Raw genomic sequence first — 14,262 nt, forward strand, 5'->3', positions numbered from 1 at the left:
TTCATCTCAGCTTATTTAAAGGACAAATTATAGAAAGTAATAGTAATAATAATTACATGCTTACATATAGGTACAATTTACATAACAATAATAGCACAAAAAGGGAAGAGAACAGAGCTGCATAAGAATGTTTCTATATCTCACTGGAATTAAGTTAATATAAATCTGAAGTTGATTCTGATAAGATTTTATTATAAGTACTAGAGCAATCATTAAGAAAATAACTCAAGGGGTGCCTGGGTGGCTTAGTCAGTTAAGCGTCTGCCTTCAGCTCAGGTCATGACCCCAGGGTATACAGTCTTCTCAAGTACATGTAGAACATTCTCCAGGATAGACCACATGTTAGGCCATAAAACATGCCTCAGTAAGTTTAAAAGGAAAAAAAATAAGCTTAAAAGGAATGAAATAATATAAAGTATATTTTCCAACCACAATGGAATGAAATAAGAAATCAATAATAGAAAGGAATTTGGGGAATTCACTAATATGAGGAAATTAAACAACACAATCCTCATTAAATAAGAGGTCAAAGAAGAAATCACATGGAAATTTTTTGATGAATAAAAACAAAGGCATACCAAAATTTATGAAATGCGGCTAAAGCAGTGTTTAGAGAGAAATTTGAAGTTGTTAATGCCTGTATTAAAAATGAATAAAGATCTCAAATCAATAACCTAGACTTCCACTTTAAGACACTGAAAAAAACAAGCAAACTAAACCCAAAGCTAACAGATGGACAGAAATGTTAAAGGTTAGAGTGGGAATTAATGAAATAAAGAATGGAAAAAATAATAGAGAAAATCAGTGAAACCAAAAATTGGAAATGATCGACAAATACTGACAAATCTTTAGGTAGGCTTAAAAAGAAAAAAAAGAGAGAAGATTCATTACTAAAATTAGGAATAAAGAGGGGATATCACTGCTGGTTTTCAGAATAAGAGGACTGTAAGGGAATACTATGAACAACTGTATGCCAACAAATTAGATAGCCTAAATGAAATGGGAAAGATAAAAATTTGCTGAAACTAACTCAAGAAGAAATAGAAAATCTTTACAGACCCATCACAAGAGATTAATTTACTAGTTTAAAACATCCCAGAAAGGGGGCACCTGGGTGGCTTAGTTGGTTAAGTGTCCGACTCCTGATTTCGGCTCAGGTCATGATCTCAGGGTCCTGGGATCAAGCCCCAAGTTGGGTTCTGCACTCAGCAGGGAGTCTGCATGAGGATTCTCTCTCCCTCTACCCCTCTACCCCTCCCCCTGCACTTGTGTGTACACTCATCCTCTTGAATGAATGGATGAATGAATGAATGACTTAACCAGAAAGGAAAGCCCTGACCCAGATGGCTTCACTGGTGAGTTCTATCAGACATTTAAAGAAGAAATAATACCAAATTTTCAGAAACTATTCCAAAAAACAACCAGGGGAAACATTTCCCAGCTCATTCTATGAGGCCAGTATTTCCTGGATACCAAAACAAAAGACATCCCAAGAAAACTATAGATCAATATCTCTTATGAATATAGATGTGAAAGTCTTCAACATAATACTAACAAATTGAATCCAGCAACATATAAAAAGAATGATGCACCATGACCAAGTAGGGTTCATCTGAAAAAAATGTAAGCCTTCCTTAACATCTGAAAATCAATTGATATATTACAACATATCAGTAGAATAAAGGACAAGAACCACATGATTATCTCAGCAGACAGAAAACACATTTGACAAAATCCATCACCCTTTCATAATAAAAACACTCAGGAAACTAGGAGTAAAAGGGAACTTCCTCAACCTGTTAAAGGGCATTTATGAAAAAACCCGCAGCTGACATCATGATAAGGAAACAAAGAATACTTTCCCCCTAAGATCAGGAACAAGACAAGAATATCCGCTCTTGTCACTTTTATTCCACATTGTTCTGAAGGTTCTAGCCAGGGCACTTAGGCAAGAAAAATATATAAAAGGCATCCAGATTGGAAAGGAAGAAGCAAAGCTCTCTGTTAGCAGGTAACATGATTGTGTATGTATAAAAATGCTAGAGAATCTACTAAAAAACTAGGAAAGCTAATACATGAGTTCAGCAAGGTTGGAGAATATAAGTTCAATGTACCAAAGTCAGTTGTATTTCTATACACTAGAAATGAATTTGAAAATGAAAACAATTCCATTTATAATAGCATCAATAAGAATAAAATGCTTAGGGATAAATTTAATAAATGTAAAACTTAAATACTAAACTCCATAAAACATCACTGAATTAATTAAATAAATAAATGGAAAGATAGCCCATGTTCATGACTGGGAAGACAATATTCTTAAGATGGAATACTCCCCAGATCTACAGATTTAGTACAATCTCAGTCAACATTCCAACTGGATTATTTGCAGAAATTCACATGCTGATCCTAAAATTCATATGGAAATGGAAGTGAGCCAGAATAGTCATAACAATCTTGAAAGAGAAGAATAAGTTTGGAGACATCACATTTCCTGTCAGCAATACATCCAACACCTCACATAGTTACCTGTTTTTTTCAGTGTGGTGAGAACACTTAAGATCTACTCCTTAGCAGATTTCAAGTACACAATACAGTATTACTAACTATAGTCACTATTATATATAGATCCCCAGAACTTACTCATTTTATAACTGAAAGTTTGCACCCTTTGACGAACTTTTCCTTGTTTTTCCCCACCCCCAGTTCCTGGTAACCACCATTACTCTCTGATTCTATGAGATTGCCTTTTTTTAGATGCCACATATAAGTGAGATCATACAGTATTTGTCTTTCTTAGTTTGGTTTATTTCAGTTACCATAATGACCTTTAGGTTCATCCATGTTGTTGCAAATGGCAGGATTCCCTTATTGAATAATATTCCATTGTATACATATACCACATTTTCTTTATCCATTCATCTGTCGACAATGTGTTGCCATATCTTGGTTACTATGAATAATGCAATGAATATGAGAATGCAGATACCTCTTCAAGATACTGATTTCATATTTCAATTCCTTTGAATATATACCCAGTAGTGGGATTGCTAGACTGTATGATAGTTCTATTTTTATTTTTTGAGGAACCTCCATAATGTTTTCCATAATGACTGTTACATTGAAAGACTCTAATTATGTTATAAGGTTTTATGTTAGCTAGCTGAATTGCAATTAAAAGTCAGACTTTTTTCTTCTCAGGACCGCAAGAGGCAATATGAACTGCTCAAACTTGAAAGAAACTTCCAGAAACAGTCTAATGTGCTCAGACGTAAAACTGAGGAGGTAAGAAAATCCAATCTACTAGGTCACCTTCAGGCTTAGGTGCTGACAAAGTAGTATCCCTTAAATGAGCCAGTGTCCTGAGAAACCAGTGATAACAATCTTGACCAGCAATTCCTAAGTCTTAATCCCTGTTTATATGTCATGAACTGTGAACAGAAAAAATCTGAAGAAAATGGTACTATTCAAATAAGGATTTTTTCTTCTAACTGGGCTTGCTTCTTTCCAAAAAAAAATACAGAGTAATATTGAGAAATGACATTGGCAGACACTTTCAGTCCCCAGTACTTTGAAATGTGTACCTCTCCTAGGCTCTAAAGCAGTAGCTGTTCGCCAGTACTACGGGTACGGAGACTTAAAACTTTATTCCTATACAAACTCAAACCCATAGAATTTTTTCATTTTTCTTTCTTAGTAAAGAAAAATGGAAATTAAAAAATTTTTTCACCCTTCAATTCAACATTACCGTGAGCCACTTTTATTTAGGCAGCAGCTGCCAACAAGCGTCTCAAGGATGCTCTCCAGAAACAACAGGAGGTCGCAGATAAGCGGAAAGAGACTCAGAACCGTGGAATGGAAGGCACTGCAGCTCGAGTGAAGGTATGGACAGCTTGCGCTGCCATTTCTCTCATCTCTGCTGGGGGTAGGGAACACATGGAAAATCGCTTTCTTTTGGTTTAGAATTAAACACTTCAAAATCCGAAGTTCTACCCAAAAGCCTAATTTCCTAATGATACCTTTGAATATCTTTGAACAAATGTTAAAGACCAAGAGCAGAGAACCCTTTCCCTCCCTGCCTCTACTGAGGTTCAGTTAATTTTTTAACAGTTTTACTAAGGTGCAATTGACCTACAATAAACTGTACGTATTTAAAGTGTACGATTTAATAAGCTTTGACACAGATGCACGCATGAAATCACCACCACAATCAAGACAGCGTCAATGTCCTTCACGACCAAAACTTACTTTGTAACCCTTGGTAATCCCTTTCTCCCCTCCCCAGTCCATCCCTCTCCTTCCCCATCTCCAGGCAACCATTAATCTGCTTTCCGTCACTATAGATTCGTTTTTTTTCTAGAATTGTATAAAAATTGAATCATGCAGTATGTTTTCTTTTTCTGACTTGCATTCAGCATAATTATATCAAGATTCATCCCTGTAACCACAGGGATACTTCTTTCCTTTTTATTGCTGAATGGCATCCTGTTGTGTGGCTATCCCACAATTTGTTTATCCATTCACCTGCTGATGGACATTTTGTGGTGTTTCCAGTTTTTAGTTATTAGAGATGTTGTACTGAACATCTGTATACAAGTTTTTGTGTGGATATATGTTCTTATCTCTTTTGGGTAGATAACCTAGGAGTGGACTGGCTGGCTCTCTCGTATGGTAGGTGTATGTTTTAACTTTTAAGCGACTGCCAAATTGTTTTCCAAGGTGGTTGTACCTTCCTACTAGCAATTTATGAGTGTTCTTGTTGCTGTACAGTCTTATGAATCCTGAGTATCGTCAGTCTTTTAAATCTTAGGTATTCTAGTGAGTGGGTAGTGGTACCTCATTTTGATTTTAGTTTTCGTTTCCCTTATTATGACTAATGATGTTGAGCATCTTTTCATGTGCTTACTTGCCAAATGTATGTTTTGTGAAATATCTGTTCAAATCTTCCCCATTTTTTTAAAGATTTTATTTATTTATTATTTGAGAGAGAGAGAGAACAAACGGAGGGGAGAGGCAGAGTGAGAGGGAGAAGCAGGCTCCCTGCTCAGCAGGGAGCCCAATGCAGGGCTCCATCCCAGGATCCCGAGATCACCACCTGAGCCGAAGGCAGATGCTTAACCGATTAAGCCACCCAGGCGCCCCCCTTCCCCATTTTTTAATTGGGTTGTCTTTTTTTATTACTTTTCAGTTAGAATTCTTTATATATTCTAGATATTTCCAACAAAGGACTTTTATGTTTTATAAATTTCTCCTGGGCTGTGGTTTGCCTTTCCCCTTTTTAAGTGTCTTTTGAAGAGCAAGGCTTTTTAATATTGATGCCATCCAATTTATTGACATTTTTTTCTTTTATGCTTAATGGGTTTTATACCCTGTTTAAGAAATCTTTGCCAAACCCACGGTCACTGAGATTTCCCTCTAAATTTTCTTCTAAGATTTTTTTTAAGTCTGAATTTAATTTAATTTTATTTTATTTTATTTTATTTATTTAATTTTTTTATTATGTTCAATTAGCCAACATATAGGACATCATTGGTTTTTGATGTACTGTTCAATGATTCATTAGTTGTGTATAACACCCAGTGCTCATCACCACACGTGCCCTCCTTAATACCCATCACCCGGCTACCCCATCCCCCCATCCCCTCCCTTCTGTAACCTTCAGTTTTGTTCCCAGAGTCCGGAGTCTGTCATGGTTTGTCTCCCTCTCTGATTTCTTCCCATTCAGTTTTCCCTCCCTTCCCCTGTGATCATCCGCGCTATTGCTTATGTTCCACGTATGAGTGAAACCATATGATAATTTTCTTTCTCTGCTTGACTTATTTCACTGAGCATAATCCCCTCCAGTTCCATCCATGTCAATGCAAATGGTGGGTATTTATCCTTTCTGATGGCTGAGTAATATTCCATTGTATATATGAACCACATCTTCTTTATCCATTCTCTGTTGAATGGCATCTCGACTCCTTCAACAGTTTGGCTATTGTGGACATTACTGCTGTGAACATTGGGGTGCAGGTGCCCCTTCTTTTCCCTATGTCTGTATCTTCGGGGTAAATACCTAGTAGTGCAATTGCTGGGTCATAGGGTAGCTCTATTTTTAACGTCTTGAGGAATCTCCATACTGTTTTCTAGAGTGGCTGTACCAGCTTGCATTCCCACCAACAGTGTAAGAGGGTTCCTCTTTCTCCCCATCCTCGCCAACACTTGTTGTTTCCTGTCTTGTTATTTTTTGCCAGTCTAACTGGTGTAAGGTGGTATCTCATTGTGGTTTTGATTTGTATTTCCCTGATGGCTAGTGATATTGAACATTTTTTCATGTGTCTGTTAACCATTTGTATGTCTTCTTTAGACAAGTGTCTATTCATGTCTTCTGCCCATTTACTGACTGGATTATTTTTTTTGAGAGGGGTGTTGAGTTTGAGAAATTCTTCATAGATCTTGGATACCAGCCCTTTATCTGTAATGTCATTTGCAAATATCTTCTCACATTCCATGGCTTGCCTCTTAGTTTTGTTGACTGTTTCCTTTGCTGTGCAAAAGCTTTTTGTCTTATGCAGTTTTAAGCTTTACATTTAAGTCTGTGATTCATTTTGATTTAACACCTCTGTCAAAATCAATTGTCCATAGTCAATTTCTGGATTCTACTCCATTGATCTACATGTCTATCTTTATGCCAATACCAACACATTTGATCACACTAGCTTTATTTTTTTTTTTTTTAATGATTTTTTTATTATATTATGTTAGTCACCATACAGTACATCCCCGGTTTCCGATGTAAGGCTCGATGATTCATTAGTTGTGTATAACACCCAGTGCACCATGCAATACGTGCCCTCCTTACTACCCATCACCGGTCTATCCCATTCCCCCAACCCCCTCCCCCTCTGAAGTCCTCAGTTTGTTTCTCATAGTCCATAGTCTCTCATGTTTCATTCCCCCTTCTGATTACCCCCCCTTTCTTTATCCCTTTCTTCCCCTACCGATCAACCTAGTTCTTATGTTCCATAGAGGAGAGAAATCATATGATAGTTGTCTTTCTCTGCTTGACTTATTTCACTTAGCATTATCTCCTCCAGTGCTGTCCATGTTGTAGCAAATGTTGAGAACTCGTTCTTTCTGATAGCTGAGTAATATTCCATTGTATATATGGACCACATATTCTTAATGAAGTCATCTGTTGAAGGGCATCTCGGCTCCTTCCACGATTTAGCTATTGTGGACATTGCTGCTATGAACATTGGGGTGCATATGGCCCTTCTCTTCGCTACGTCTGTATCTTTGGGGTAAATACCCAGTAGTGCAATGGCTGGATCATAGGGTAGCTCAATTTTTAACTTTTTAAGGGACCTCCACACTGTTTTCCAGAGTGGCTGTACCAACTTGCATTCCCACCAACAATGTAGGAGGGATCCCCTTTCTCCACATCCTCTCCAACAATTGTTGTTTCTTGCCTTGTCTATTTTTGCCATTCTAACTGGCGTAAGGTGGTATCTCAGTGTGGTTTTGATTTGAATTTCCTTGATGGCTAATGATTTTGAACATTTTTTCATGTGTCTGTTAGCCATTTGTATGTCTTCATTGGAAAAGTGTCTGTTCATATCTTCTGCCCATTTTTTGATTTGTTTATTTGTTTCTCGTGTATTGAGTTTGAGAAGTTCTTTGTAGATCTTGGATACCAGTCCTTTATCTGTAGTGTCATTTGCAAATATATTCTCCCATTCCGTGGGCTGCCTCTTAGTTTTTCTGACTGTTTCCTTGGCTGTGCAGAAACTTTTAATCTTGATGAAGTCCCATAAATTCATTTTATCTTTTGTTTCTCTTGCCTTTGGGGATGTGTCATGAAAAAGGTTGCTTTGGCCGATGTCGTAGAGGTTGCTGCCTATGTTCTCCTCTAGAATTTTGATGGATTCCTGTCTCACATCGAGGTCTTTCATCCATTTGGAGTTTATTTTTGTGTATGGTGTGAGATAGTGGTCAAGTTTCATTCTCTTGCATGTAGCTGTCCAATTTTCCCAGCACCATTTATTGAAGAGACTGTCTTTTTCCCACCGGATGTTTTTTCCTGCTTTATCAAATATTAGTTGCCCAAAGAGCCGAGGGTCCATTTCTGGGCTCTCTATTCTGTTCCATTGGTCTATGTGTCTGTTTTTGTGCCAGTACCATGCTGTCTTTGTGATCACAGCTTTGTAGTACAGCTCGAAATCCGGCATTGTGATGCCCCCAGCTTTGTTTTTCCTTTTCAACAGTTCCTTGGAGATTCGGGGCCTTTTCTGTTTCCATACAAATTTAAGGACTGTTTGTTCCAGTTCTTTGAAAAATGTCCTTGGTATTTTGATCGGGATAGCATTGAAAGTGTAGATTGCTCTGGGTAGCATGGACATTTTAACTATGTTAATTCTTCCGATTCATGAGCATGGAATATCTTTCCATCTTTTTATGTCTTCCTCAATGTCTTTCAAGAGTGATTTATAGTTTCTAGAATATAGGTCCTTTACGTCTCTGGTTAAGTTAATTCCAAGGTAACGTATGGTTTTTGGTGCTATTGTAAATGGGATGGATTCCCTAATTTCTCTTTCTTCGGTCTCGTTATTCGTGTATAGAAATGCAACTGATTTCTGAGCATTTATTTTGTATCCTGCCACGTTACTGAATTGCTCTATAACTTCTAATAGTTTGGGAGTGGCTTCTTTTGGGTTTTCCATATAGAGTATCATGTCATCTGCAAAGAGAGACATTTTGACTTCTTCTTTGCCAATTTGAATACCTTTGATCCCTTTTTGTCGTCTGATTGCTGTTGCAAGGACTTCTAGTACTATGTTGAATAATAGTGGCGAGAGTGGGCATCCTTGTCGTGTTCCTGATCTTAAGGGAAAGGCTTCCAGCTTTTCCCCATTGAGAATAATATTTGCAGTAGGCTTTTCATAGATGGCTTTTATGAGATTGAGAAATGTACCTTCTATTCCTACACTCTGAAGGGTTTTAATCAGGAAAGGATGCTGTATTTTGTCAAATGCTTTTTCGGCATCGATTGAGAGGATCATATGGTTCCTGAGTCTTTTCTTGTTGATATGATGTATCACGCTGATTGATTTGCGAATATTGAACCACGCTTGCATCCCAGGTATGAATCCCACTTGATCGTGATGGATAATCCTTTTAATGTACTGTTGGATTCTATTAGCAAGTATCTTGTTGAGGATTTTGGCGTCCATATTCATTAGGGAAATCGGTCTGTAATTCTCCTTTTTGAGGGGGTCTTTGCCTGGTTTGGGGATCAAGGTAATATTGGCCTCATAGAATGAGTTTGGTAGCTTTCCTTCTGTTTCTATTTTTTGAAATAGCTTTAGGAGAATAGGTATTATTTCTTCTTTGAATGTTTGGTAGAATTCCCCAGGAAAACCGTCCGGGCCTGGAGTTTTGTTATTTGGAAGGTTGTTTATCACTGACTCAATTTCTTCATAATTAATTGGCCTGTTTAAGGAATCAATTTCTTCCGGTTTCAATCTTGGTAGTTTATAGGTTTCCAGGAAGGATTCCATCTCTTCCAGATTGCTTAGTTTATTGGCATATAGCTGTTGATAAAAATTTCTAATAATCCTTCCAATTTCAATGGTGTTCGTCGTGACCTCTCCTTTTTCATTCATAATTTTAATAATCTGGGTCCTTTCTCTTTTCTTTTGGATAAGTCTTGCCAGTGGTCTGTCAATTTTATTGATTCTCTCAAAGAACCAGCTTCTAGTCCTGTTGATCTGCTCTACTGTACTTCTGGTTTCTGCTTGATTGATTTCAGCTCTAATTTTGGTCAACTGCTTCCTCGTGCGTGGATTAGGCCTGTCCCTCTGTTGCTGTTCCAGCTTCTTGAGGTGAGAATATAAAAACTGCATTTTAGATTTTTCTATTCTTTTGAGTGAGGCTTGGATGGCTATGTATTTCCCCCTTAGGACTGCCTTTGCAGTATCCCATAGGTTTTGGACTGTTGTATTTTCATTCTCATTGGTCTCCATAAATTGTTTAATTTGATTTTTGATTTCCTGGTTTATCGAGTCATTCCTGAGCAGGATGGTTCTTAGTCTCCAAGTGTTTGAGTTTCTTCCAAATTTTTCCTTGTGGTTGAGTTCCAATTTCAGAGCGTTGTGGTCTGAGAATATGCAGGGGATAATTTCAATCTTTTGGTATCGGTTGAGACCTGTTTTGTGTCCCAGAACATGGTCTATTCTTGAGAATGTTCCATGGGCATTAGAATAGAATGAGTATTCTTTGGTTCTGGGGTGTAGTGTTCTATATATATCTATGAGGTCCAACTCGTCGAGTATGGCATTCAAAGCCTTTGATTCTTTGCTTAGTTTTTGCCAGGGTGTTCTGTCTATTTCTGAGAGTGGAGTGTTGAGGTCCCCTACTATTAATGTATTTTTATTTATATGTCTCTTTATTCTGGTTAAGAGTTGGCTTGTGTATCTTGCTGCTCCCCTGTTGGGGGCATATATATTTATAATTGTCATATCCACTTGTTGAATACTTCCCTTAAGAATAATATAGTGCCCTTCTGCATCTCTAACTATAGTCTGTAGTTTAAAATCCAATTTATCTGATATGAGAATTGCTACCCCAGCTTTCTTTTGAGGTCCATTTGCGTGAAAGATGGTACTCCATCCCCTTACTCTCAGTCTGAATGCATCTTTGGGTTCGAAATGAGTCTCTTGTAGACAGCAAATGGATGGGTCATTTCTTTTTATCCAATCTGCAACCCTGTGGCGTTTTATGGGATGGTTCAAACCATTTACATTAAGACTGATTACTGAGAGATATGATTTTAATGTTGCCATGTTGCCAGTAAAGTCTTTGTTTGTATTGGCTGTGACTTTCTGTTCTGTATCACTCTTGGGGCCTTTTTACTTTTATAGAACCCCCCGTAATATCTCCTGTAGGGCTGGTTTCGTGGTTACAAAATTGGTTAGTGACTGGCGATTCTGAAATGTCTTTATTTCTCCATCAATTCTGAATGACAGCCTTGCTGGATAAAGGATCCTTGGCTGCATGTTTTTCTCTGAAAGAGCTTTAAATATGCTCCCCCAACCCTTTCTCTCATTCCAGGTCTGTGTAGACAGGTCTGACGTAATTCTGATGCTTTTGCCTTGGTACGTGAGAAATTTCTTTGCCCTGGCCGCTTTCAATACTGTATCCTTGCATCTAATATTTGCGAATTGCACTATGACGTGACGTGGCGTAGGTTTGTCGTGGTTGAGCTTGGGAGGGGTCCTCTCTGCCTCTTGGACACGAATGTTTGTTTCCCTTGCTAGATTAGGGAAGTTTTCAGCTACAATTTGTTCAAATATCTCTTCTAGACCTCTGTTTTTCTCCACCCCCTCGGGGATGCCGATGATTCTAACATTGGATCGTTTCATTGAGTCAGTAATCTCCCGTAACCTACATTCGTGGGCGTGGATTTTTTTAAGACCATCTTCTATTTTCATTTTTTCCTCTATTAACCCATCCTCCAATTCACTAACCCGTTCCTCTGCTTCTGCGACCCTGGCCGTCAGAGCCTCTAGTTTTGCCTGCATTTGGCTCATAGAATTTTTAATTTCTGTCAGATTCGCTCTCATTTCTGTCCTTAGGGATTCTATATTCTCAGTAACCTTTTCGTTAATAGTTTTTTCAATTCTACTCATCATTTTGACCATCGTTACTCTGAATTCCATTTCTGATAATTTGGTTACATCCATATCCATTATTTCTGTGGCAGAGGCCACAGAATCACTGTCTTTTCTTTGCTGGGGGGGGCTTCTCCTTCTTGTCATTCTGATGAAGAGAGGTTGCGGGGTTTCCAGAGCCCAAATTATTGACTGGGTCCCAGGCCGTGCCCCTTGTTTTATAGGGATCTTAGGGATGTGGGCTTCTTCTTTAAAGATTTTATTTATTTATTTATGTGGCAGCCAACCAGCGAGAGAGGGAACAGAAGCAGGGGAGTGGGAGAGGAAGAAGCAGGCTCCCAGCGGAGGAGCCCGATGAGGGACTCCTTTCCGGAACGCCGGGATCACGCCCTAAGCCGAAGGCAGGCGCTCAATGACTGCGCCACCCAGGCGCCCGGGATTTGGGCTTCTTGATTTTTCAGCCTGCCTTCTGTGTTCTGGGGGAGGGGCCTGCCGCGCCAATACTCAGGCAACCCTGTTTGGGTAGAGTCTCCGTGTCCCCTGCGAGGGAGGATGGGGATGGGCACTCTCTGAGCCGGTATTTCCAGGCTTTTGTTCTCTGGCGGCTTTCCCTGGCGGTTTGCTGTGCCTCTTCTGAGAGTCAGAGCAGCAGCGGCCAAATTTCAGCCTCTGTCACGGAACAGAAGGATTGCGGCCCGTTCTCTACTAATGTTCTGGCCACTTTAACTCTGTTTCTGTTGGTGCTGCTCAACCCTGCAGCGTCCCGGGATGTGCGCCCCACACCCGGCGTCCCAGCCCTCACTTCCAGGGCCGGCGCGTCTCTGTCCTTTGTGTTTGTAATGCCGCCAGCCGCCAGCCGCCGCCCGCGCTCCCGGATCTCCCGGTCTCAGTCTGGATCCAGTGGCGCACCGGGATTCCGGTGTTCGCGAGATGCCTGGTGGCGCGCACCAGCTCACGGTCTCAGTCTGCTGTTTGCGGGTGCCGTCCAGAGCCGCCCGCTCTCCCGTGCAAGTGGCTCCGCTTCCCGGCACCCGAAGCGCGGCTCCCTCCCCCTTCCGTTTATCTTCCGATATCTGTGCACAGTTTTCACTTGGCTCCCCGCTTCGTACCTCAATACTCTGCGCTGGAGATGTTCATTTGTAGAGATCCAGATGCGTCTTCCTGCGTCTCAGGCTGGTTCCGTGGTTGTTTAGGCTGGTCTGGTACCTATCCAGCTCGACTCGGAGGACCGGCTGAAAACGGTGTCTCCTACTCCTCCGCCATCTTAACTCCCCCACACTAGCTTTATAATAAGTTCTGAAATCAGGTAGTATAAGCCCCCCAAAGTTGTTATTGTCTTTCAAAATTGTTTTGGGAAAACTAGGTGCTGTGCATTTTCATATAAATTTTAGAATCAGCTTGTTAATTTCCATAAAAAGTCTACTGGGAGTTTCATTAGGATTCCATAGAATCTGTAGATAAACTTGAGGAGAATTTATATCTTAACAATATTGAGTCTTTTGATTCATGAACACAATGCATCTCTCCATTTATTTAAATCTTTAATTTCTCTCAGTAGTGTTTTAGTTTTCAGTATACAGGTGTTGCACATCTTTTGTCAAATATATCCCTAAGTATTTCATATTTTTATGATATCGGAAATGGTTTTTTTATTTCAATTTCCAGTTATTTGGACATATTCATTGGTTCTTATAGCTTTTTTATTTTTAAGATTTTATGTATTTATTTGACAGAGAGAGGGAGAGAGCACAAGCAAGGGGAGCAGCAGGCAGAGGGAGAGGTTAGTGGGAGAAGTAAGCTCCCCACCAAGCAAGGAACCCGATGCGGGGCCCGATCCCACCTGGGATCATGACCTAAGCTGAAGGCAGACACTTAACCGACTGAGCCACCCAGATGCCCCTCTTACAGCTTTTTTATAGAGGCTACATAGACAATCATGTTATCTGCAAATAGAGACAATTTTATTTACTTATCAGCTCTGTATGCCTCTTTTTTAACTTGATCTGTCTTACTGCACTTGCTAGGACCTCCGGTAAAATATTTAATTGAGTAGGTGAAAGAGACATCCTTGCTTTGTTCCCAGTCTTAGGGAAAAAGCATTCAACACTTCACCATTAAGTAAGATATTTGCTACAGGTTTTACTTTATGTCCTTTATCAGTTTGAAGAAGTTCCTGTGTATCCCTAGTTTGTGGAAAGTTTTTATCATGAATGGATGTTGGGGGTTTTTCAAAAGTTTTTTCTGAATCCTATTGAGATGATCTTATGGTTTGTTTTTACTCTGTTAGTATAGCAAACGACATTGATTTTTTCAACTATATTAAGGCATATCTGACATACCGTAAGATTTGCCTTTTTTAGTGTACAGTTCTCAGAGTTTTGACAGCACATACAGTTGTATAACCATCAACACAAGCAAGATATAGGATAGTTTTATTGTCCTCCCAAATTCCTGTATACCTGTTTGTAGTCAACTCCTCCCACAACCCTATAGCAAATGCTGATGTGTATTCTGTCATAATTGTTTTCCCTTTGCATCAGTGTCATATAAATAGAAACATATTTAAAAAAGAAACATATAGCATGACTTCGCTTAGCATAATGCATTG

The 14,262-nt window shown here is 39.3% G+C and overlaps 1 protein-coding gene across 1 annotated transcript in view; it reads left to right on the forward strand.

Moving 5' to 3' along the window:
• The window catches only part of KIF4A (kinesin family member 4A), a 120,173-nt gene that overhangs the window by 77,197 nt on the left and 28,714 nt on the right, over nucleotides 1-14,262 (forward strand). Inside the window, exons 20-21 of the mRNA XM_008712263.2 lie at nucleotides 3,202-3,285; nucleotides 3,769-3,882. Of these exons, the coding sequence (XP_008710485.1) occupies nucleotides 3,202-3,285; nucleotides 3,769-3,882 (198 nt within the window). The remainder of the gene's footprint in view (nucleotides 1-3,201; nucleotides 3,286-3,768; nucleotides 3,883-14,262) is intronic.

Source organism: Ursus maritimus (genome assembly GCF_017311325.1).
Source record: "Ursus maritimus isolate PB19 chromosome X unlocalized genomic scaffold, ASM1731132v1 scaffold_X1, whole genome shotgun sequence".
In the NCBI taxonomy this organism is placed as follows: Eukaryota; Metazoa; Chordata; class Mammalia; order Carnivora; family Ursidae; genus Ursus; species Ursus maritimus.